General features: G+C 39.4%; 1 protein-coding gene across 1 annotated transcript; it reads left to right on the top strand.

The window, feature by feature from the left end:
- Nucleotides 1–9,792: 9,792 nt before the first annotated feature.
- LOC311213497 (lamin-B3-like) lies at nt 9,793–23,155 on the top strand (the record flags this gene model as incomplete). The annotated part of the gene is made up of 12 exons (XM_084293536.1): nt 9,793–10,166; nt 14,474–14,630; nt 15,604–15,729; nt 16,666–16,836; nt 17,857–17,982; nt 18,089–18,309; nt 18,812–19,031; nt 19,954–20,061; nt 20,370–20,486; nt 20,591–20,692; nt 20,823–20,890; nt 23,075–23,155. The coding sequence occupies 11 exons, from the start codon at nt 9,793–9,795 to the stop codon at nt 20,859–20,861; spliced, it is 1,761 nt and encodes a 586-aa protein (XP_084149662.1). The 3' UTR covers nt 20,862–20,890; nt 23,075–23,155.
- Nucleotides 23,156–23,440: the final 285 nt, after the last annotated feature.

The raw sequence follows: 23,440 nt of genomic DNA, 5'->3' as shown, positions 1-23,440 counted from the left end.
AAAAGCAACCAGAGGGATCCATTTCAGCTGCTAGTTACTTAATCAACCGCACGGTCCTTGAATTATGACTTCAATTATACCCATGCCATTTGTTATCTTAAAAAAAAAAAAAAAAAAAAAAAAAGTGAGAGAGAAAGATATCCTAGTGCAGACAGCACATGTATCCGACCTGATCACAAATGATTTAGGCAGAATTTAGCCATTAGATCTACTGATGCAGAAAGCCAAGTTTCTCATCTCAGAACTACGGCCAGTAGTACTGCAAGAACAAAGATAGAAAGAAACTTGTTCACAACTACAGAATGAAACTGCTACAGAATGAGACCTGCCATCTAGTTAGGCAGGCAGAGTTTGCACAAGCCTTATTCAGAATCGCACTGCGTTTAGGATTACTTAGCCCTCAACACTGAGGGAGTCCCTTGGATCCCTGATACAAAAGCTACAGAGTGGGCCATTAATTTGCTGACCAGGTGGGTATTTACACAAACAAACAAACAAACCACTATATTTCTAGCACTTGTGTCAGCCACAGATTACATTGAAAAGTTCAGTCCCGAAATTCTAATAGCATTTTCCAGATTTGAAGGCTGACTGGCATTTCTTTGTTTTTCTTTCAGTGCCACTCATCTTTGTGTTCTTTACTTTCTCAAGCTTACTAGGAGGAAAAAAAAAAAAAAAAAACAAAAAAAAAAAAAACACACAAACCAAGAGCTTACTCCGAGACCTTCTCAGAAGGTTGCTCCTGCTCATCCTTCACATCAGTTCTGTGTGTATCCCTCAACACAAAAGATACTCAAGCATCACATATGTGGGTCTTAGAAACACTTGTTCATCCTCTGCAGTGAATTACAGAAGAGAAAAGTGGTGCAGTAGGAAGCAGACTATGTTAGACAACTCTTAGGACAGATTCACTGACTTAAGCAAGCCTGCTGATGTATCCTACACACTAATTCCTTGCATGACCTTGAGCTTAGGTTATAGGCTCCATGTCTGAATTCACAGGGCATGTGTGAAAACAGAGGTAAACACCTGCAGGCATTATCCCCCAGGATATTTTCAAAAAGCATTGTAATAAATAATTCAGGCACCTTGTGTTACCCTACCTAGTAAAACAGTAATCAGCAATACGTCTCACCCAAACTACAGCAGTGACAGCAGAGTTAATCCCATTTTCCCTCATCATTCATAGTTTTATTTTGCTTTTATTACACAGAAATCTTCCCTTTTGTGAGGAATATGAGCACCCAAGAACTAACATCTTTTTATCATATTGCCTACTACTGTCAAATTACAGTTTTGACAGCTTTTAACCAGGCATTTTCATCTACAGCTGATTTGTCTCCTCCTTTATGCAGTTTCTTTAATTTCTTCACCTTGGCCTCATCCCACACCCCTGTCACTTTACTGTTCTCTCTAAGCTTCCAGTGAGCATGAAAGCTTTGAGATTTTGACTCCTGAAGATCACCATTATCCCTTCTGCTGAGCCAAGCAAATGTCGAATGAAAGTCAGGGGTCCAGGCAAGATGTGTTTGACAAAACCACTTCAAAGTTCACAGCACTTGCAGTTCCACAGCAGACTCCTGCAATATACGTCCTAAACTTAAAGGCCACAAACTTACAGGGTCCAGAAGCCTATCTTCCATCCCTGGAAAAGTTTGTCAGGAATCTTACAAAAACTAATTGACCATTCAAGCATAAAAGAAATCACCATTTCTAAGGAGACATTTAAGTTCCCTTCTGATCACTCTGTCTATAATCTGTACGAATTATAAACTCTTCAAGAAAATTATTCTTTTTTTTTACTATTATTATTATTTTACACTGTTTGCACAACCCCTTGTCCAGTGTCAAAATCCTTTAGATATTGCCTTATTAGCAATTTTACCACACATTCTTCTGATTCCCATTCACGCCACGTTTGGCAAAGTTGGTATAAGATTTTTGAACAGGAAGCTATAGTGGTGCTCTTTGCAGTTCATGTAATTCCTACATTTGTCTCCTGTTATTAGTAGTGCTTTATGATTACATATATGCTTTTCTATTGCTGTTCTCCAAAATATGCATCATTTAAATAACATTAAATGACAGCTCTAAAGCCCTTATTGTTCATAAAATTGTGAAATATGGACATTTGCACTTACTGAACACAATCATGACCTCATCTATCTGTACAGCTAGCCGAGTCTCATGAAGTTGGTTGGCAACATGACTGCCTTATTCTTTGTTTTATACTGACTTATGGCCATACATACTCACTACTGAACACAGCTATGAAATATTTTTTGTTATTCATTGATTTATATTCTACAAAGACAACAGAAAATTTCACCTCTCCCTCAACTGCAAGAGAAAACAGAGAAAGGAGAACCTGCAGGATACAGCCATTGGCAAAATTGAAGAAAATTAAATCTCTGGTCTGGTAAACACAAAACTGTTCAATCAGGTGATAACCATCAGATTTCACTTCCTCAGAGAATATTAACAGAAAACCTTCGCATCTAGAAAAATGTTTCTCTATTTATCTTTGCCCTGAAACGTAGGTGTACACCTTCAGCAGACTTCACTTAAATATAAATATTCTTTCAAAGCAAGTTCAGCTAAGCCAATCTGATGATCATTAAGGTCATTTTAACATCATAATAAAAGTCTATACTACTCAGGGAGAAATATGTTTGGCTAAACTACAAATTTAAAATGCATTGAAACAGTGCAGAACAACATTTGGCTCATAAATCAGGATTAAATCTAATGAATACCAAAGCTGGAAGTATCCTGCTGAGGCCCCATGCAGAAAGTGAATTTGGGTTTGAGGCCTCAAAGTTATCAGTAATAGAGCTGCACCTGATTGACTAATAAAAGGAAAATGTTAAATTTCCTGTAACTAGAGTCATGAGAACCCTGATACAATATAATCAGTTCTTTGACCCTGCATTGTATTTGTAGAGGGTGCTTGTTTACCCTGAAATAACAAGCTCTCTGGGGTATAGAGCAATCATGCACTGTCACACTTTACAAATATGTTATACCCTATAAAGAGTCAAGCCCCTATTACAATAAAGGTACAAAGTTCAGCTACAGTACTGTCTTTGATTCCTTGGTGTTACAGAACCCCTGCGTTCCATGTTGATCCTTGCCCCAGGCTTTGGGAACAGCTCCATCAGTACAGTAAGTAGAAAAAATTCTTGTGGCTTAAAGAAAGAAAAACTACTTATGTGTAGACCTAAACATTATAGAAAGCTACTGTTTTCCTCTCAGCTTGTGTTTAAATGAATCTAACATTAACCAATACAATATATACAAATGGTCACTATTTCAAGTATTTGAATAAATATTTGTCCTTTCTTGTGTTTCAGATTCCTTTTTATCTTTGAGCAAAATAACTTGTGGCTCATCTGCATATTTATGATCCTGTTACAGTAGCAGCAGATGCATTAAATTTCATGACTCTCCAGAACAAACACATCTTGATTCACATTGCATATACTTATACTTCTGTTTTGAGTTCAGTGTTCATAGCCCTAACAAAAACGTTAGGGCAGACATTTTGAGATCAATTATAATACTTATACAATCATTATGCAATTTGGTAGCATATATTCTCACAGGAATTTAGGTGATTATTGTGGGCATAACCAAAAGATATAAACTTGTATTGATCTGAATACAGATAAGGCAAAATGTAAAATTCATTGCAGAAAATAAAATATATTTGGTTTACTTACACATCACTATGTTTATAAACAGACTTTTTTCCTAGTTTGAAAAAAAAGTTACTCCTCGGAGAACTGTGGATATGCCAAATCTGAATTCCTGAACTTATCTGCCTTTTCCTTCTCAGTGACATCAATCTATCTTCCTCAAGGTCTTTGATGGCCCTTATTTCTGTGATTGTTAAGAATAAAACATTGAGTGCTCTGTGAAACAGGCAACAGTTAGTGACTAAACTGAGGAGATCAGTTACATCGCAAATCATGAACATCAGACAAAGGTAAGCAGGACAATTGCTTTTCCTTAGTGAACTGTTAGAGTTGAGGGTGATGAGCAAAGTAGGTGACCTGCATCTCAAGATGACTTCTGCCTGTTGATGAGTGTCTAGAGACAGGCCAATATGGAAATGAAAGAAGAACATAAGCTTAGAGCAGTGAGATGGCATGAGAAAGGACAAGGTTGGAAAATATACATGATACATCACTGGGAGGAATTCTAAGATGGTGTAGTTATGAATGCAGAAAATGAACAATTAGTATAGAGAAATTCAGCAAAACCAAAGGAAGGAAAAAGTAACAGTAAAATTTGAAAGAAACTAAGAAAATGATAGAAACAAAGCCACCAGAAAAAGGCTTCAGAAGATAAGTGACACTTGTTTTTATTATTACCAAACACTAGATGCACAGACTGACACTTTCTCATGTGCAGTCATGTGCACATAAGATTACAAATGCAGAAACACTATAACAAAACACATGAAATGGTTGCACACTCCTGTTGGCTCGTGTGGGTGAGATCAAAACAGCAAATAAAACATGATGCTCAAAAAAGAAAGAGAGATGGTGTATTAACTGAGGATAGAACCCCCAAGTTAAGCTATACTTTAAAGTTGAAAGTAACATGAAGACAGAAAGCAAGTATGAAATTTATTTCTGATTCTTCTGTTCTCTTCTACTTGTCAACTTTTGCTATTTTGACAATTGCTCTGGTTTCTTAGGTTGCGCACTTAACCTTCATTAAGAAATTATATTGTGAATCACTACCAAAGTGAAATTATCCCTTTTCCTCACCACAGACTGGCTGCAGACCAAGTGCTCCATATTGAGGCATTGGGTCAAGTACAATAAGAGTGGGATAAGCTATTTGTTCTTAATAAAATGAATTCAACTCAACTCAGTAATGTAGCCTGGAAATAAACGAAGACTTTTTTGTTATTATATTGTACTAAAAGAGATGGAAGTGATTTCATTTTCACAAGGGACTCAGATTTGACTTAGCTCTGGTGGATCAGAGGAGGTTCCTGGCTCCTGTGGGAGCCAGCAGATGTACTAGTTGTTCTTATTAACATTCAGTGATGACATAATTGAATACAGTCTATTTGACAATAAATGGGGATAAAGAAAGGTTAGCAAAAATTGATGGATGGAGGAAAAAAAAAATGGTAAAGCTCTACATTCACAGTTTGGAGCTATATAGCTGTTAGGAGAAAAAAAAAAAAAAAGAAAAAAAAAAAAAGAAAAAAAGAAAAAAAAAAGCTTCTTTCTCTCATTCCTACATTGTATGAATGAGCCTGAGTTTTTCTTAGCAGGCTCTTATAATCTATACTATGAGAGCATCTTACTCAAATGTTTTCTCGGTCTGATACTGATACTAGTAGTCTATAGACCAGAATTACATTATTGCAGACCCATGCAGTAGCTAAGAATTTTTCCTCATTCTGCATAGACATCCCTTACAGAAATTAAAGGGCTTTCTGCATTAAACTGGACTAGAGCTTATACCTTCAGACAGTGAACCAGATTCTGGTCTTGACTATTCCAATATAAGATGTAAATAGCTGCAGCTTCTCTGCGTTTGGATATGAATGAACTTGGTCACTGACAACTGGAAACAGCCTAACAAGCTTATCAGGTATCACCTGGAAAACATTGCAATCACGTCTATTTTCCATAAGCCATGTTTTACCAAAAATAGATATATTGTTTACTTCTGCATATGCTAATGCCAAAAATAATTTCATGAACAGTTTGAATGATGTTTCTAGTTCTTTACTGACTGCCAGCTGTTGGAAGGCTGTTGTTCCAACACAGGCAAAAGCCAGTATAAGCTGACAGACTTGTCCTGCTTAATTTAACTAGGCAAGTAGGTGCATATGCTGAAGTACTGCACAGGAAGCCATCTCGTGTCGATGCATGTTCTGACCATCTGCATGTATTATTGCCAATGATACAGAAACATTAATTACCCTTTCACCTTTCTGGTCAGTGATCAGTAATTTTCTCATGGAGACTTCACATCTCCTATACAACTGTTGGCAATAGCCTCCAAGCATTATCAGGCTAACAGGACTCGATTTGACTTCTTCAGCTGCAGGCCTGCGTGAGTCACCAACATCTGTCTGTAAACAAACTGCCTGGCAAAGTTCTTATTCATATGTTTTAATGCATCAGAGTAATACCATTTGAGTTAACACTGCTATAACATACACAGACTGCTTGAATTGCTACAAAGGCTGAAGGCTGTCCAGTGACACCTTGCTTTGTTTCCAAAAGATGCTTAGGAAGAGACACTCATGATTTAAAGAGAATGATGATTGCCAGAAAAAGAAAAGCACTGAAAGACTAGAAAGTTTCTGTTGTCCATGCCAACTCCTGTACCTATACCTACATTTTGACATCATGATATTTTTACACTAGTCAGACCTGTCTGCTTACTAAGAGTATTTAACACTTGAAAAGCACACATGAACTCAGTTTGTAGGAAGTCACAGAGAACACCTAGACAAAAGTGCTATTTCTGTTAACTGATGTGGCCTTACTAAAGTCTGTAGCAGTTTGTTGCACCAACAACTTGCCATTCCAAGAGGAGGAAAAAAACACTGCTTTGGAACAGAGAGAGCCATGTCAGATAGCAAGGTCAGCAGCCCAGGAACTGTACCCTTCCCTAGGACCCTGTCCTGTATTTTGCTCCTAAGCAAAGCGGGTAGGAAGGCTGGAGATAACATCCATGACAATCTCAAACAGATTTAAAAAAAAAAAAAAAAAAAAAAAAAAAAAAAAAAAAAAAACTAAAATACAGCTTCAAACCAGAAAACCAGTCCCCAAAATGACAATAGCTACAGCCAGGCATAACCATGACAAAGCTGAAAGAAGGACCAGCTTCCAGGCCTGATCTTAAATGGAGCTCCTGCACCCACGGCAGAGGTGTGGATGGCCCCAGCTGAGGCTGGCGAGGGTTGTTAATACGTATGAGTGTACTCAGAGCCCTGACAACATTTTGGAGCCCATACTGACAGACTGTTGACACATGGATAGAACTGGTTAGCAGACATGTAAGAGAAAGGATAGCAAAAAGTTTACTTGATGTTTTCCTGGTTTTCACTTTACTACTGTATTATTGATTTTTTTTTCCCCGCTTAGTTTTACCGGTTCAAGATCAAAACCTGATTAGGATACTCAAAATACTCCCACTCTTTCTTTTTTTTTTTAATCTTATTTTTCTTAATTCCGACATTATGGAAGCTACCAAGACTGTCACATTTTTCTATATCTACATATTCTTAAAAATAGATTATTTGTAGAACACTTTTACAGTGCTTTAATCTGAGATATAAAACTTTTTCTACAATTTTTCCAGATACCTTCGATATCTCTTCATAATCCTAACATATTCCTGACATCTTTATATTAGAAACAGTAAGAAAATATGGTACAGGCTTATCTCTGCAGAAATTCCCCAGCTACATTTGTGGTCTAAGCAGTACAGACTAAAGTCTTAATCAAAGAAAATTTCAGAAAAAAAAAATGTTGGAAAGAAAAGCACCAGTAACTGACTTCTATTTCACACTGCTTAAGATGCCTTCATCTGCTCTTGCATAGGGAGGGTAGGTGAAAAGCAAGATAGATAAAAGTAGCTCGGACTATATTTGAACCGTTTCTTTCAGCTGTTTTTGTTTGCACTATTACAAAGCCCTGGCGGGCAAGGAAAATATTCTTAGAATAGCAGATTTCTTTCTTTGTTCTGCTTCTGTTCCAAAACCATACAATTGTATTTGAACAGCTGGCCAGTCATGCAACCATCAAACGTGACAATGACATACAACCTCAGTGTTCCTTGTAGAGGACTGAAGTTTCAAAGCCTAAGCATACCCTCGGACATACTCATCTTCATCCTGGAGGTACATACTCAGATTTAAATCATACTTTTTTTTTTTTTTAATTGAGCTTTCTACTGACAATGAAAAACAAACAAGTGCTCATTACAACAAAATAGGAAAAACTGGAACTGCTTTGCAGAAAAGAATTTCCTGATGCTATTGCTAGGACAAGAACCAGAGGAGCTCAGCCTGGCCATATGCCATTACTCTGCTAGATATACTTGTAGCACTGAAATGGTCTTTTGCTTTTTGTGCAAATGTGTAATGAAGTTCAGAACCAAATCTTGATGAAAATCCATATCTTCTTCTATTCCCTCATCTACTTTGTGTAACTTTGTATCCAGGGATGTACGTAACCTATATCCCTAGCTACAATTTTGGGGCCAACTATGTTGCTCTCCCATGTCATGTGCCTCAGGACCTAAAAAGTGAAGTTAGAATTTATCTCTACAATTTTCATAAAATCCATCTTTTCTTTTAGAGAACTCTAAGACGACGTCAAGGCATCAAAGCTCTATTTTGGAGAGTGCAACTGATACTATTTAGACTGTAAGAGTAGGAGTTCATCTGCCTGTATACAATAAAACTGTAAAGGTCAAAGAGATGCTGAGGGCATAAGAGGAACATTCAAGTTGAGAATCATGAGATCATGGATCAGCCATTGCAGACTGAAAGTACAGCTTACTTCCTGACAGCATCAGTTGTAGGAGAACAGCTCACACTCAGACTGGCACAGTGACTATTGCTTCACTAGAAACCACTCTGGAAGTAAGCAGCAACAGAATATGAGATGCTTCCACTGTGATCATGCAGCATCTAATGACTTTTGGCACCTGTGGGACTTGGCAGCAACTTAGAAGTGTCACTTTGCATAGCTAGGTAGCCACCTAAACATAACATAGAATATAGGCCTAGGACATAGATGGGGAAAAGAAAAATAAATAAATAAATAAATAAATAAAATTTAAACATAATCAAAATGCTTCCTGACTGCTTAGATGGTGTATGTTTGGGCAAAGGCTGTTCCTCTGGGCAGGAAATAGGAAATAACACCAATCTAAGCTAAACTCTTAAGGAAAGTTTCTTGCAACTACTGCGACAAGCACTATAATTTACAGTTACATGAATGTTCGGAGATTCTAATGCTCATACTCATGAAGATTTGTACAGCACTTTTTCTCTGAAATGTAAGTGAAAATGAAAATGATAAAATTATTAGCTATTGAAGAAAAATGGTAACTATCACATGACAGGTGCTGAAAAATCTTTCTTATTGTACAATGACATTTTAAAAAATGTAATTAGCATATATTTTTGCAGGCTGCTTCTCATGTTTGCCTTGATGACATTCCTCTCCCTCCTTTTCACACGCTATTTCAGCTTTCATATGAAACCCTGTAGCACTGGGATGCCTGACAGCCACTGCAGCTGAAACTAAAAGCTAGAATTGCCCACAAGCAAACAAGCAGAGGGTACTAGCTTGTTTCCATCAGCTGAGCAAACTGCAAAAACCAGACAGAACAGGCAGAGCGCAGAGAGGGCAGCGTGCCGGCGCGCGAGCTTCACTGCAGCTGCGATGCATCTGCCTCAATCTGGGATTTTGCTACTCCCGACCTTTTAGCCTGTTCGATAGCACCGAGCTGCTGTGGGCATCCCTACAGCTCGTTCCCCGCCCTCCCCGAGCGGCATCATTGGGCTGATGAGAGGCAGCATGTGTGAAAAATAAATAAATAAATAATAATAATAATAATTAGATCTGTGGATTATCGAAGCGGTGGCACGGGGGGGTGAAGCCGTAGCCCTTTAAGCTGCCCACCCTCTCCGGCGGCAGCTGGCTGCTATTTATACGCGGCGGCTGCGGGGCGGGCCCGGGAGTGGCGACACCGGCGGGGAGGCCCGGGAGCAGGGAGGCCCGGGTGGAGGCTGCCATGGCCCTGTCCTCTACACCGGTGGGAGCGAGCCGCTCCGCCGGCCGCGGGGCCGCCTCCTCTCCGCTGAGCTCTCCTCTGAGCCCGACGACGCTCAGCCGGCTGCAGGAGAAGGAGGAGCTGCAGCAGCTCAATGACCGCCTGGCCGTCTACATCGAGCGGGTGCGGGCGCTGGAGGCCGACAAATCGGTGCTGCAGCAGAGGCTGGCCGAGCAGGAGGAGAGCGGCGACCGGGAGCTGAGCTGCCTGCGGCTCCGCTACGAAGCGGAGTTGGCCGATGCCCGCCGGGTGCTGGACGATATCGCCATCGAGCGGGCCGCGCTGCAGGTGGAGCTGGGCAAGATCGGCCAGGAGCACCGGCAGCTGCACAGTAGGTCGGTGTCCGGCCGTCCCGCCGCTCCTGCCCGGCCCCGAGCGGGCCCTGCAGCGTGGGGGACTCCCCCAAGGCTGCCTTCGTGCTTGGGGCTCTCCTGTGGGGTGAGGAGAAGGTGCTGCTACTTGCCAGGACCCGTGCCTCTGAGAGGGAGGGCTCAGTGCCACCAGAGTGGCCAGGTCTTGGTGGTGGTGAGACTCTGGAGGTGTGGATGGTATAGGTATGGAGAAACCCTAATGGATGTCTCTCAGGTGTGTGGTACAATTGCTGCTGTGAGCATCTTCTGCTCCAGTACTGCTGGGCTGCTTCAGAGCTCCCTTGCAATGGGAATGGGGCTCCTGTAGAACTTGGGATCCTGATAGGCTTTCTGTGCATAGCCCTGCTTGAAAGCAGAGCTGACTGGGTTGGTACTGCACCTGTGTTTAAGAAGCACTAAAGAAATGCTGGTAAGCATCTAGGAAGCTATAGCAGAAGGGGAGGTAAGTCACTGTATGGAGTCTGCTCACATCTGTTGAGCTTTATAGTTCAGGCACTACCTTCTCTCTGTGTTTCCCTCTAGATGGTCCTGTAAGCAGAGCAACTTACCTTCTATGCATAGAGATTGTCCTAGTTACTCTTCCATTTTAATTTACACATTGCTGGGATGAACTGCCTGCCACTTCAGACTTAACAGTCTCATCATGAGCAGTGTATCCAGTGCCTGGAATCTCCTTGTTGTCTAGCCTCCTCAGGCCTGAAACAAGGGGATGGTCCAACATAAGTGTAATCAAAACCTCTTGTAGGAGATGAGTAGTGAAGGGCAGGGAACAAACGTTAACACAGCAAACATTCTGTTTGGATATATACAAGTAACTAGCATTGCTAGTTATTTTAATGCTCTATTGTAATGCAAATGCAACTACAAACTTGCATGTCCATGAACATACGCAATCTTGCTATGAGCTGTTATCATAGCACCTGTAGGCACTAACTTTTCCTTGTAACACTTAGTGTGAAATAAATACTGGTTTCTACAGGTTCAGTAGGACATATGTAGCTATTCTACTTGGAAATTAAAATAGTGTTTACTCTAAGCTTCTGTTTTCAGCTGCTTGGAAGTTATTGGTCTTGCCTCATTCATGCTGTGTTTTAGCTCATAAATTTGTTTCATAAATCTAACCAACCACTGGATTGGACAGTGAGGAGAGAAGGCTAATGCCATTTCCAATTTTTTTTCTGCTGCTCTTTGTGTTTGTATAACACAGCAGCTTTGTTTATAAACCTTTAGGCTTGGTAGCTATGTAATTCTCTGGACAAATTTATTTCTTTAAAGTAACTAGGCTTTAAAGTGGTTAACTTCATAACCCATGAGGAAGGATGCATAGTACATCCTTTTTGGAAGGACTAGACTGAAGTTCTAATATTGAGTGCTTTTTATCTGGGCTGTCTAACTGCAAATGTCTCAGATGACTTGGAACAAACTACCTTGAGGGTATCATGCCCTTTATATATATTCTTTAAATAACCTGGAACTCTTATGGGATGGAATGTCATTAGATAACTTCCCAGCAGTGTTAACCGTTGACTCTTATTAATCACCAGTGGGGAGTTTAAAACCTTCAGCAACAATCAACTATGTTTGCATTCCTTTTTTTCTTAAACAGTTGTAATTGGAAATAGGCCAAAGATGCTTTGCAAATAAGTTGTGATTAAGCATATCAGTTGGCTGAATTTACAGACTGAGGAAGGTCAAAGCAAGAACAGTAGCACTACAGATAAGGATGAGAATAATACTTGCTTGTGAAGAAAGAAACTAACGTGTTTCGCTACTGAACCTACCAATCTAAAGCTAAGAGTGAGTTTGTCGAGTACTGTTAGTGTCCTTAGCAAGCGGAAGTGATTTGAATGTACCTGGAGAACTTAAATAATTTTACTAAAATCTCAGGTCAAGCATGTGATACCCTTATTTATAGGAAATGTGATAGTCAATACCTCAGTTACCACTTTGCATCAAAGCCAGACTTTGATAAATTGCTGTTATTAAAGATGAAATGACTCACTTCAGAGTTTACTGGAAAAAAGTTGTCAAGAAAGAATATAGGAAACCTGAAGTTGCTTGTCAAGGCCTGTGTTAAGAAAGTGGACTATCAAACAATAGATATAAAAAACACTAATGGAGTTTCACTCTTGTGCATACTTCAATGATTGCAAAAAAGATTACAATAAGATGAAATAGTCAATACTGTCAGTAAGTAGTTATTAATGTACATTTAATTTATTAATGTACATGTTAATATTGTAACCAATACTTACAATAGTACAAGTACCAGCAGAGATCCCAGGTGGTGAACTTAATACCTAGAAAAAGAAAACTAAATGTAAGGGAAAACTACAACACAATCTTTCTATTGTTACTACAATACTTTTTTCCCTAGACTCTCTCAGTAAAGAGTAAATACCCTCTACTAGCAAAGATTTGTTTATGCATCATGGTCACAAATTATAGAGACAATCGACAGATGTCTGAATAGCAGGCCTAGAAAAGGCCTCAAGCAAGAACCTGATCTAGCCCCACACCCCCCCCCTTCTCACCCCCCCCCCCCAGCCTGTGTTAGAACCAACCATACCTGCATTACTTCTAGCAGATGTTTGTGTAACCCTTTTCAAATTCCAGATGATGGAGATTCCAGAATCTCCCTAGGCATTGTACTTCACTTCTGAACTACTATTAGCTTCCTCTCTAACATCTAACCCAAATATTTCTCCCTGCAATTTAAGCCTACAACTTCCTGCCTTTTCCACAACAGACATGGAAAACAGATTCCCTTCCTCTATGCAGCAGTCTTTACATACATAAAAGACTGTTATGTCTCCTGTCACTTTTCTCTTCTCTAGACTAAACAATTCTTACTTTTTTTCCAATATTTTCCTGTATTCTATGCTTTCTAGAGCCCATCACTCCTGTAGAATGACTTTGGACTCCCTCCAACTGGTCTGCTCAGTTATCAACTGGAAAACTCATTGTATGAATTATCACAACTTAGCCATTTGGCAGAACAAATTTTGCTAAAATAAAGTGTAATCCTTACTCCATAAAATGTCAAATATGAGTATTGAGGAGGAACTTGGACTCTGGATGTAGGTCAGGTAACTGGGTCTAAGTTGCCCGGTGTAACTAAGTGCTAGTATTAACCTGGTATTAGAGCAGTCTGGGAAATTGTCACCTCTCTTTCCTCAAAGACAGGAACTTACTGTGGGCTCATTCCTTCCCTGCTATAGTGCCAGTTGTTTGGTTTTTGTTTTTTAAAAAAACTACCTTGGCCATTCAGAAGGTACCCAAAGGCTCTGTAATTGGGCACTTGCACAAGGTGGTAGGAAGGAAATGGCCTTCTGAAGGTAAAGCTGCTTTCACCCCATAACTCTGCTGAGGTATGAAGGAGGGAAGAATTTGCAATTCTTCCTGAGGGAAAAGTTACTCTCACAAGGAGGTTCTCCGTGCTGTGAGAGCAGGGTGGTCTGTGTGGAGACTTGTGTGGCGGGAGCTGGGGACTGGAGGAGGCAGCGGGGCTGACAGGGCCTGTGTGCTAGGGCAGTGCCGTCAGGGGCCGGAACTCCTTCAGTGCTGTGAGGGGACCTTCCCCATCTGGTTTTCAGATTGGGAGAGCCCCCAGCAGCTGGAGCTTCTTTCTTCCTTCAGCTGCAGAGGAGGGAGTGCTCCACTATCATGTGTGACCGGAGTCACCTGCCACCCTGCCTCAGGAAAGCAGGCCTTGAGCTGCTCGAACCTGGCCTGCGTGCCCTCAGGTGCTGTGGTGGCCTCCCTGTGAGGCGTGTGCACCCCGCAGGGGGCAGGCTGTGTGGAGCTCTCAGCCACAGTAAGGGTGTACTGAGGTGGCAACAGGCACCCTGCCAGGAAGCTGGTGGCTGCCTTTTTGCTACTGAAAGGAGGTTTTTGTGTCAGGAGTTTAGCAGTGGCACATCAGTGCAGTCCAGTGAATGCTGGCTCTGAATGTGACTAGTTTCTCCCTGTGGAGAAGGGACTGGTGCTGTCCCTCCCTTCCTGATGGTAGTGCTGTGGAAAATAGCTGGATTCTGCATGGAGTTCATACACAATGAGCTGGAAAGTGGGTCAGAAATCTTTCTGGTTAAAGAAATTATACTTCTCTGAGGGTCTGGTTTGTTCCTTAGAGCCTACCCTGTGCTCTCAGCGTAACTCTTAACCTTTCTTCTGATTTAGTTCAACTGCAAACCCCCATAAAGGTAAACACTGAAAGCAAATTTTTCTCCCTCACCAGCTGTAACTTATGAGTGTAAACCTTTCACTTGCAGGAATTCAAAAAAAGAAGCTGACTTAAACCTGGCACAGGCTCGTGTGAGAGACCTTGATGCTCAGCTGAATGCAAAGGAAGCTGACTTAGCAACAGCTTTGAATCAGAACCGAAGTTTGGAAAATGACCTTCATGAATTAAAGGATCAAATAGTCACTGTAAGACTTGTTCCTGGAATTTCAACTTTGCTGTTGCTCCTGAAGCTTTTGCTTGTCTTTTCCCAAACTAGTTAGTTGAGATTTAAATGTAAAAGCAGGCAAAGGCTGTCACCTATGACAATTACAGGTGGACAAAAAGATTTCTTCAAACTTGCTGAAAGCAAATGCTGCTAATAGTTGGTCCGTTAGAACTTCTGTCTGTTGTAAGTACTTTTAATTCTATTCCATGACCATAGACCGTAATGATGTTTTGTCTTTTTTTATTCTGATGATGAACTAAGTTGAAATGTGAACTGCTGTAGCCTCTGTAGGAAAGAGGATTTTATGGACCCTGCTTTACTATGCTCAAATCTAGTTAAAACAACTAAGAACTGACTACTTGTGTGGGCTCTTTTGCTGTTTGAGTTGCTACTCTATCAGCGTATTACAACATAGTATCTTCATGCTTTACTATGATTATTGAGGTACTTTAGGGTCTTTAAGATGAAAACTAGAGGAACCTTGTATCGTTAAAGTGGCACACTCCAGTACTGGCAGCTTCTAAGAGTTTGTCAACATAGTAAAGCCAATGTTGGAGTTTTCTCCTTGTGAAGTATCAATCAAGTGATGTGGAAAGTAAGGGAGAAGTTTGGAGTACTTAGTAATGTGGAAGGGAGGAATGTGTATGGATGTTGCAATTGATTCGTCAGAAACCTATTTTCTATACTTGAAATAAAACAGTGGTTAAAAACTAGCTGGTGGGATGAAGGGCTGCGTACCTTCTTGGAAATATGGTCTGTGTAATGATTAATGGGGTTCTTTGTTGCAAACATGCTGGATACCACTGAAATAGACCTTAAACTGTCAAACTTCACTTAAGCAACACGTTCTGATAGCTGTAGGAATCAAGTTGAATAACCTGTAATAAGATGGTCATCTTAGTTTGGAGGAGTGATCTCTTAATTTTGCTTATCCCTATGTCTTTCTCTTCTAGTTGAAGCTGTCACTGGAAGATGCCAAAAAGCATCTTCACAATGAAGTGTTGAGGAGGGTGGACCTGGAAAATCACGTGAAAACATTGCAGGAACAAATGACATTCCAGAAGCACCTTCACGAAGACGTATGTTTTAGCTTATTAACAAGAATATATATTTTTAATTGTCCACCACCCCTGGATGCCCTTAAAAGCAATGTTAAGGTGTGTGTTATCCTTAAAAAGGTAACTAGCTTAGTCAACCTATGACAGTCCATCAGCCAATAAAATATACCTAACTAGGAAGACTTCAAGAAAGTACACAGCCCTATGTTAACTGGCATAGTACCAATAGATACCTGGAATATGAGAGACCTTTCTCATGATGCACTTCTAAAGGTAACTACTAATGTACTACTTTGTGTAACTGAAAGTGCATATATTACAGTTGAACTTAATGATTGCAGGTGCTTACTAGAAGCCTAAAATAATTGAAATCAAACCTCTCTTAATAAGCAACTTATGTTCCCTACTTCCTTAAAGGTTACCAAGCACCTTTGATAAGTGTTGCATGAGAAGTCAGTACATGACATACAACTTAAAAAAAAGTGAATGCAAGCCAACTTCCTTCTGGAAGGAATCTCAGTGTGTGGTTTGAGCGATAAAACTCCAATTTCTCTAACCCAGTTGCTGTTCTTGAATAAAACAAGAATAGTTGAAGTAACAGCTTAAAGAAGCTGAAGCATATGCACATGTGCTTCTAAGTTAAGAAAAGCAGATAAATTCATCTAGTTCAAAGAATTAGTCTCCAAATTAGATACAGATTACTGCATTTAGTAGTTTAAGCAATGTTGGCAATGAGGAAGCCAAGCAACCCAGCACAGCTAGTGAGGTGGAAGTACCTGACCTAATGGATGAATACTTTAGCTCTCAAGGGATGAATGTTTAAGCTCCACATAGGATGAATGCACTCAATGACAAAACTGCTTCAGTACTGAATGGTTTACTAAACTGGTACAGTACATCCACAGTCTCAAATTAAACTGTTTTAGCTTGCTTATTCTCTGAAAAACTTTCTCCTAGGAACTCAAGGAGACAAAAAGAGTCCATGAGACCAGGATTGCAGAAATAGAGTCTGTCCGTCAGAAAGAACTTGAGAGCAAGCTCTCGGATGCTCTGCAGGGGCTCAGAAAACAGCATGAAGAACAAATTCAAGGATACAAAGAAGAGCTGGAGCGAACATTCAATGCAAAAGTAAGTCTTTTTTAAAAAAAAAAAAAAAAAGCCAGTAAAATAAAATTCTCTGCACCTTAATATGATTACATTTACACTACCATAAGTAACTGATGGAGCCCTTGCATTTAGTGCAGAGCTTCTAGGTGTAAATTTTGAAATTCCACACTAGTTGTAGTTAATTACTCTTAAAAGTATCAAATTTGACAGTAGAACTTAGTACTACTGACACTTAGTACAGTCTTTTTACCCATATTAGTCTTGCATTCAGGTAAAATTAATACTTTTCTTACACTGTTGTAGGTAAGATCCCAGGGATTTCTGGGTTGGTTGCAGTGTACAGTAATGGTATGTTAAGCTGTCTTTAATATTCAGTGCAGGATCACATGATCTACTCCTCTCAAGCAGACGTGTTTATTGCTTCATAGTTCTTTTGGGTTTCTCTACGCTCTGACTTCCTCCACGTGCCAACTGAGTGAATTTACTTACATAGTTCTGTTCAGGTCTCCTATTGGAAAACCTTGTATTTCTTGTAGTAACATGACTATACTTTATTTCACTGCATGTTTTTTCCTTTCTTGGAAGATTGACTTCTTTCTTCAAGATTGACTTGCTCTAGAAGTAGCTCAGTGATGCAGGAACTCTTCAGTAACAGAACTTTTGGGGAAGAACAACAGTTCTCTAAGCATACCTAGTATCCTCTAGCTTCATGCTTTGACAAGCAGTTTCCAAGCATTCTTCATTGTTCTTCTGGAGAATCCATTTACTTCGTATCTATCCTTCAGTTACAAATGTATGAAGGCCTTGTATTTTAATCAAGCACTTCTCCCTACCTGATTATTGCTGACTTCTTCTGACGTTCACGTCAAACTCATGTAAACCTCCCTGAAAAGCTTTCTGGCCTAGACCTTATTGGTATCTGCACACTTAGGTAAAACATAACTATTTCCAGATGTAACAGCTGGAAATCGCTTGGTTTTCCGTCCTTATTTAAAATACATGGTCATAAGCAACTCATTACTAACAGTGACTTATCCATAGGTGGAGAATGCCCAGCTTTCTGCAGCAAGAAATATCGACTTTGCCAACGCTGCTCGGGAGGAGCTAATGGAAACAAAGCTGAGAGTTGATACTCTGACATTGCAAGTTAATCAATATCAAAGCCAGGTACTATCTTCACTTGTATATCCTTAGAATTAAATACCCAATTCAAAATAATGTGCTTCTCTAAATTTCAGTTAGAATTTAATTGATTTTTTTCTCTCAATTGTAGAATGCTGCTTTGGAAAACAAAATAAGGGAGCTACAGGAGGCGCTGGATTATGATCGTGATGTACATCAAAGGCGTATGGCTGAAAAAGAGAAAGAAATGACCAAAGCCCAGGAGCAGGTACAACAACAGTTGGAAGAATATGAGCATCTCTTAGATGTGAAACTGGCTCTAGATCTGGAAATAAATGCCTACCGAAAGATGCTGGAAGGAGAGGAACAGAGGTAGGCCATGACAAGATTCTCAGATGAGGACTTGCTCCACCCATGATCTCTGCACTAACAGTATATTCTTCAGAATGTGGAAGAGACAAGAAACAAATACTAAATGTGCAATTAGTACCACAATTCAGGTCTTTAAGTATAACTGGTAGATAAATAGTGTTTATATCCCACATCTACCATACACTGTACTAAGATGAAATAACATGAGAAACCCAACTGAAAGTTCAAAGGTCCATTAGACATCCTTCCCTAGAATCAAACTTTTTCAAAGCTTTGTGCTAAATCCCGGAGCTATATCAAAGAGTGTTCAAGCCTAAACCAGCTTTTCTTTCTCCCTTATCCATCAGGGTTAGGTGCCGTCATTTCTACTTGAGTATTGAATTTTGGAAAACCATTAGGGCACACATTTTATAGGGGTACAGTTGTTCTGTGTGGGCTTGTATCTGTAGGAATACACGTATTGGATATTCTAGTGAACGTTATCTGACTCACTCCTTTCTAGGCTAAAGCTGTCACCTAGTGCATCTTCACACAGCACTGCAACTCAAGCAAGTCAAGAGCGACGGTTCCTGCATGGGAAAAAAAGGAAAATGAAAGCCAAAAAGAGAGAACATAGTCCTGGATTTAAGACTGTTCAGCATGCTTCATCTTCAGGAAATATATCTATTGAAGAAATTGATGCAGATGGAAAATTTGTCAGGCTTAAAAACAACTCTGATGAGGTAGGTCCGTGTACTCATTCAGTTCTACATTGCCTTCACTACCAAGTACAACTGCTTGTGAATTGATTTGTGCCTTGGTGAGAGATGGCAATAGGGAAGAATGATGAGATGGGAGAAAAGTACTGTCAAACTACTTAAAAAGGGAAGGCCTTCTAAGCTGTTCTTCGACTAGCCTGGTTAATGTCAAGAGAAGAGCAACTGGTTCTGCAGGTGTCCTGTTCACAGGGCTGTTTGGGAGATGCTTCTGCAGGAGGTGCACTGGCATCCATGATAGAGAAGCCTACCATCAGGTATTTCTCAATAGGCTCAGGGTAGCAGTATTGGAAGCGCTACTTAACCTTGGTAAATTAAATAAGGTTTTAGTAAACTGGATGACAATTTGCTGCTTAAAAATGCTTACAGCAGATAAAAGGTTAGCATCTAATCAATGTAGAGAGGGCTTCTCTAATCAGTTAAATAATTAGTTTAGTCTGTGAATCAAGAATTGTTAGAATTCAAGAATTGTTAGAATAAATCATCAGAGCTTCAAAATTTATGACTGGAAGCTTAGAAACTTATGTCAGCCTGAGTTACCTTTTAAGCTTTCACAGATCACTATGTATATTATAGCTTATACTTATATACATATGGTCTGACTTAAAGATGGGTGTGACCAACTTGATTTACCAGAATCTCCCTGGTAAGAACATGATCTTTCTTAAACAGAGGGCAAGAATAGATGTGCCTAAACTTGTGGGATTAAGCTTAACCCTAAGAAAATGATGGGAGACTTCACTGGAAATTTGAAGGCAGCCTCAAAATTGATTATAGATTCTTCCACACTACAGGAGAGGGACTTAATGACCTTGAAGATAGAAAGTACCTTGCACTTGTATGATGTTGTGTTGGTCTCTAACGCTGAGAGAAATTTCTTATCCCACAGGATCAGCCACTACATGGATGGGTGTTGAAAAGACATCTTGAAAGTGTGTCAGATGTAACATACAAATTCCCTTCATGGTTCACTCTTCAGGCAGGCCAAGTAGTTACGGTAGGTAGTGTTTTCATAAAGCTTAAAGACCCTTGTTCTCATTAGGTTAGATAGCAATGGAGAATTGTGTAGTAAGAGAAACTAAATTACTACCTGATTTTTCTGATCCTGCTGTAAGTGCCTAAAGAACTAAAATCCTTATTTTATGTGGAGAGAAAGATGAGAAAATCCTTATAAGAACTTGATCTGGATTTCAGTTTCTATTACTGGGCATCTTTGGTATTAGAGTACTTGAAGTTTTATATGTTCTGAGTTCTAATTCAACTACAAATAAGAATCTTCAGAATGTCACTTTGAACTTGTTGCAGATCTGGGGTGCAGCTGCTGGTGTAAGCCCAGGTCCTAATGATCTGGTCTGGAGGTCTCAGAAGTCTTGGGGAAGTGGGTATAATATTGGTGTTACTCTCATCACAGATGTAGGTGAGGTAAGTGAGTTTCTAGCTTCTTTTGTCCTAATACGAAAATACGAAACTTGTTTGCTGTGCCTTGACACTTGAGTGTTCTTGGTGGTGATTCAATTGTGTTGTAGGAACAAGCAGAGAGGAAGTTAACGCATGTACCTAGAGAAGAAAGTGGTGAGCAAGATGAGTATGAAGAAGTAACTGAAAGTGAAACAGAGCTTTCATCTCAGGTAAGCTGCCTGAAACTTAAATGCATGCTTTCAAAAGAATTATTCAGTGGCCAATCACTTTTCATTACATGAAAATTCTTCCCCAAGTACCATCCGTATTCTACAACTGTACCATTTTTCTTGATGTCAGACCAAAAGAAGAAAAAAGAAATGTTGTTTGGTTTCATGATAGTGGTTCCTGTGAGCATCCTTTAGCAGGTGAGATCAGTAAGAATCATGCTTGTCATCTCAGCTTGCTTCATTAGTAGTGCTTCAGTCTCTTGTCCCATGTAGGGTGTAGCTTGCATGGCTTCGCATCACAAACGGAATTGATATTTTGCTTATTATTAGTTGAATATGATCAAATAGTGTTAGCTGTCTGGCATCTAATTACTGAAATAATGAAAAATACTCTCTTCAATGTCTGCTTGATCTAAATATCTGTCTAAGTAAGCTTGCAAGCTATTATCCCAAGAACAGAATGCAAATACTAACTAGAAATACCTTATTTCTATGGGATGAAGTGACTTAACTGATACTTAAGAGCAAGTCCAGGCACTGTTTTACATGTGCAACTTAAATTCACACTGAAGAAAGCTAATACTTCCATTCAAAAGCATGGGAATGCTGAGGTTAAAGTTCTGGGTATGTTGACTGGCTAAGCTCCTCTTAAAACCCAAGCATGAGTTTGAGGTATTTGTGTCAGCTTGGTTCCAGAAATCATTCTTATTTTTCTGTGTGAAATAAGTATCTCAACCTTGTTTCTGTCTTAAATGCCCTTCAATACTTCCAAGTGGTACTGAAGTACAGATGCAGATCACACTAACAGAATTAACATACATCAATAGAATGAGCATGTTTTGGCTTCTATACACCTAGAACCATTTGGCTGTAACTCGCATGTTGCAATGCCTTGTGAAAGACTCTGTGGCCTCTCTAAATGGCTTTTGACTGATCACATGAGTCTAAAGTTCAGCATCTTGAATGCTTCTAATGCACTTTGATACTATTAGATATTGTTACACCAGTCTTTTAATTGCTGAAGTGTTCTGAAGGGCTTTAAATTGATCATAACTGAAAAAGTATAGGCTATATTTTACTTGAGTTGATTTTCTTGACTTGAAATAGCATCATCTCCTTTCTTAGCGTAGACTAAGGACCAAAGTAAATAGAATGTCCAGCTAAATATTCATTCTTTGCCTCCTGCTGTCGCAGAACATTGAGTTACCACAGATCATTGCTAAAAATGATCCCACACAGTTGCAAGGTGGACTGATATCTACTGCAGCAGGCCTTAAAGCCACCATTTCCTCTGTGCCTTCATAATATGTATACCTGTCTAAAAACAACTTGGAAGTACACTTTCTTCAGAAAGATAGTATTCTGAGATCTCATAACAGGCAGTTGTTTACTACTTAGTTATCTCCTTGTCCTTCTTTAGAACAGAAAATCTGCGTAAATATCTATTACTATAATACCCTCTTGCTTATTGTTAATAGATATTAAAGTCTCCTGACTAGGTTCTTGTAATATTTCCAGCCTTGTGCTGTGAAGGAGGGTAAGACCTTGTTTACTAAGTTATTGAATAATGGTCTATAATGCTGTTATAGCTTTTAATATGCAGCATAAACAAAAATGGCTGAAGCTGTACCGGTGGAAACCAGGCTTTAAAGAGTTACTGCTACAAGCTTCATCTTCAAATTAGGGCCTCTTCATTATTTTAAAGACTTCATTTTAATTCACTAGTAACATGCTTGTTCTGCAGTCAATGATGGAAAGAAAAAGCAACGTTTTTCTTTACATCTCTAATCTGCTGTTTTATCAGCGATGTTAAAATCAAGTTGTATACCACTTATGGTAAGAATCCATTCTACTACTTCTATTCATATATTAATGTCCTTTCCATCTGCTGAATTACTATCAGACTTGTGTCACTATGTATTTATGTATGTCACTATGTATCTATGCTTCTGTATTACACAGGTAATATTGAAATAATGGTAGCTTAGTCCAAAAAAAAAATAACTTCTTGCAGGCAGCAAAATGATGCAAAGAATGCTTTGCTTTAAGGAAGGCTTTTCCACATTTTTTGCTTCTGCTCTTACTCTAAAGTAGTGGGAATTTGCATGCTGGTTAAGTTTTGATGCCTCAGAACTAGGGTACTAATAGTTCAATAGCTTTTTGTTAAAGAAGGTATTGCATGGACTCAAACTCTTAAGCTTATTTTCCTTCCCGCTGACCATGTAGTATAGTTAAGATGCTGACACTCTTGAAAACCTGTTTTGCTTGTTAATAAGTAATTAAATCTACAAGGTACTATAAAGGTAGGTAAGATGTCTTTAGCCAGTAATAAATAGTAAGTACGCATGTTCATTAGGCTAATGTCTTGTTTTATTTCTGCAGCAAAATGAGGATCCTAGCTGTTCTGTCATGTAATATGGATGCAGAAGATCATCTGAAAACTTCTCAATCTCCAGTGATATTGCAGACTTGTGTTTTGATATCTTTTGCAGTATCTGAAACTAACTTGGAATTTGAATCTCCCATCTGACCTCTTTGTAAGAAACCATCCATAACGTGAAACTTTCTACTGTTTGATAACTGTACCCTGTCTTAGATTTGCTGATATGAAGAGCAGTAGAATATAAGCTCTGTATGAAGTTGTCTTTCCACCCTAGCACAAGGATCTGGTCTCTGTGACCTGCTGAAACATAGGAGGGTGCAGTTTACAAAACTGTTAGATACATGTCCTAGAAAGATAATAAATAA

Source organism: Netta rufina (genome assembly GCF_964035555.1).
Source record: "Netta rufina genome assembly, chromosome: 11".
Classification (NCBI taxonomy): Eukaryota; Metazoa; Chordata; class Aves; order Anseriformes; family Anatidae; genus Netta; species Netta rufina.
Note: the sequence above shows the minus strand (reverse complement) of the source record. Positions and strands in the feature narration are given on the sequence as shown.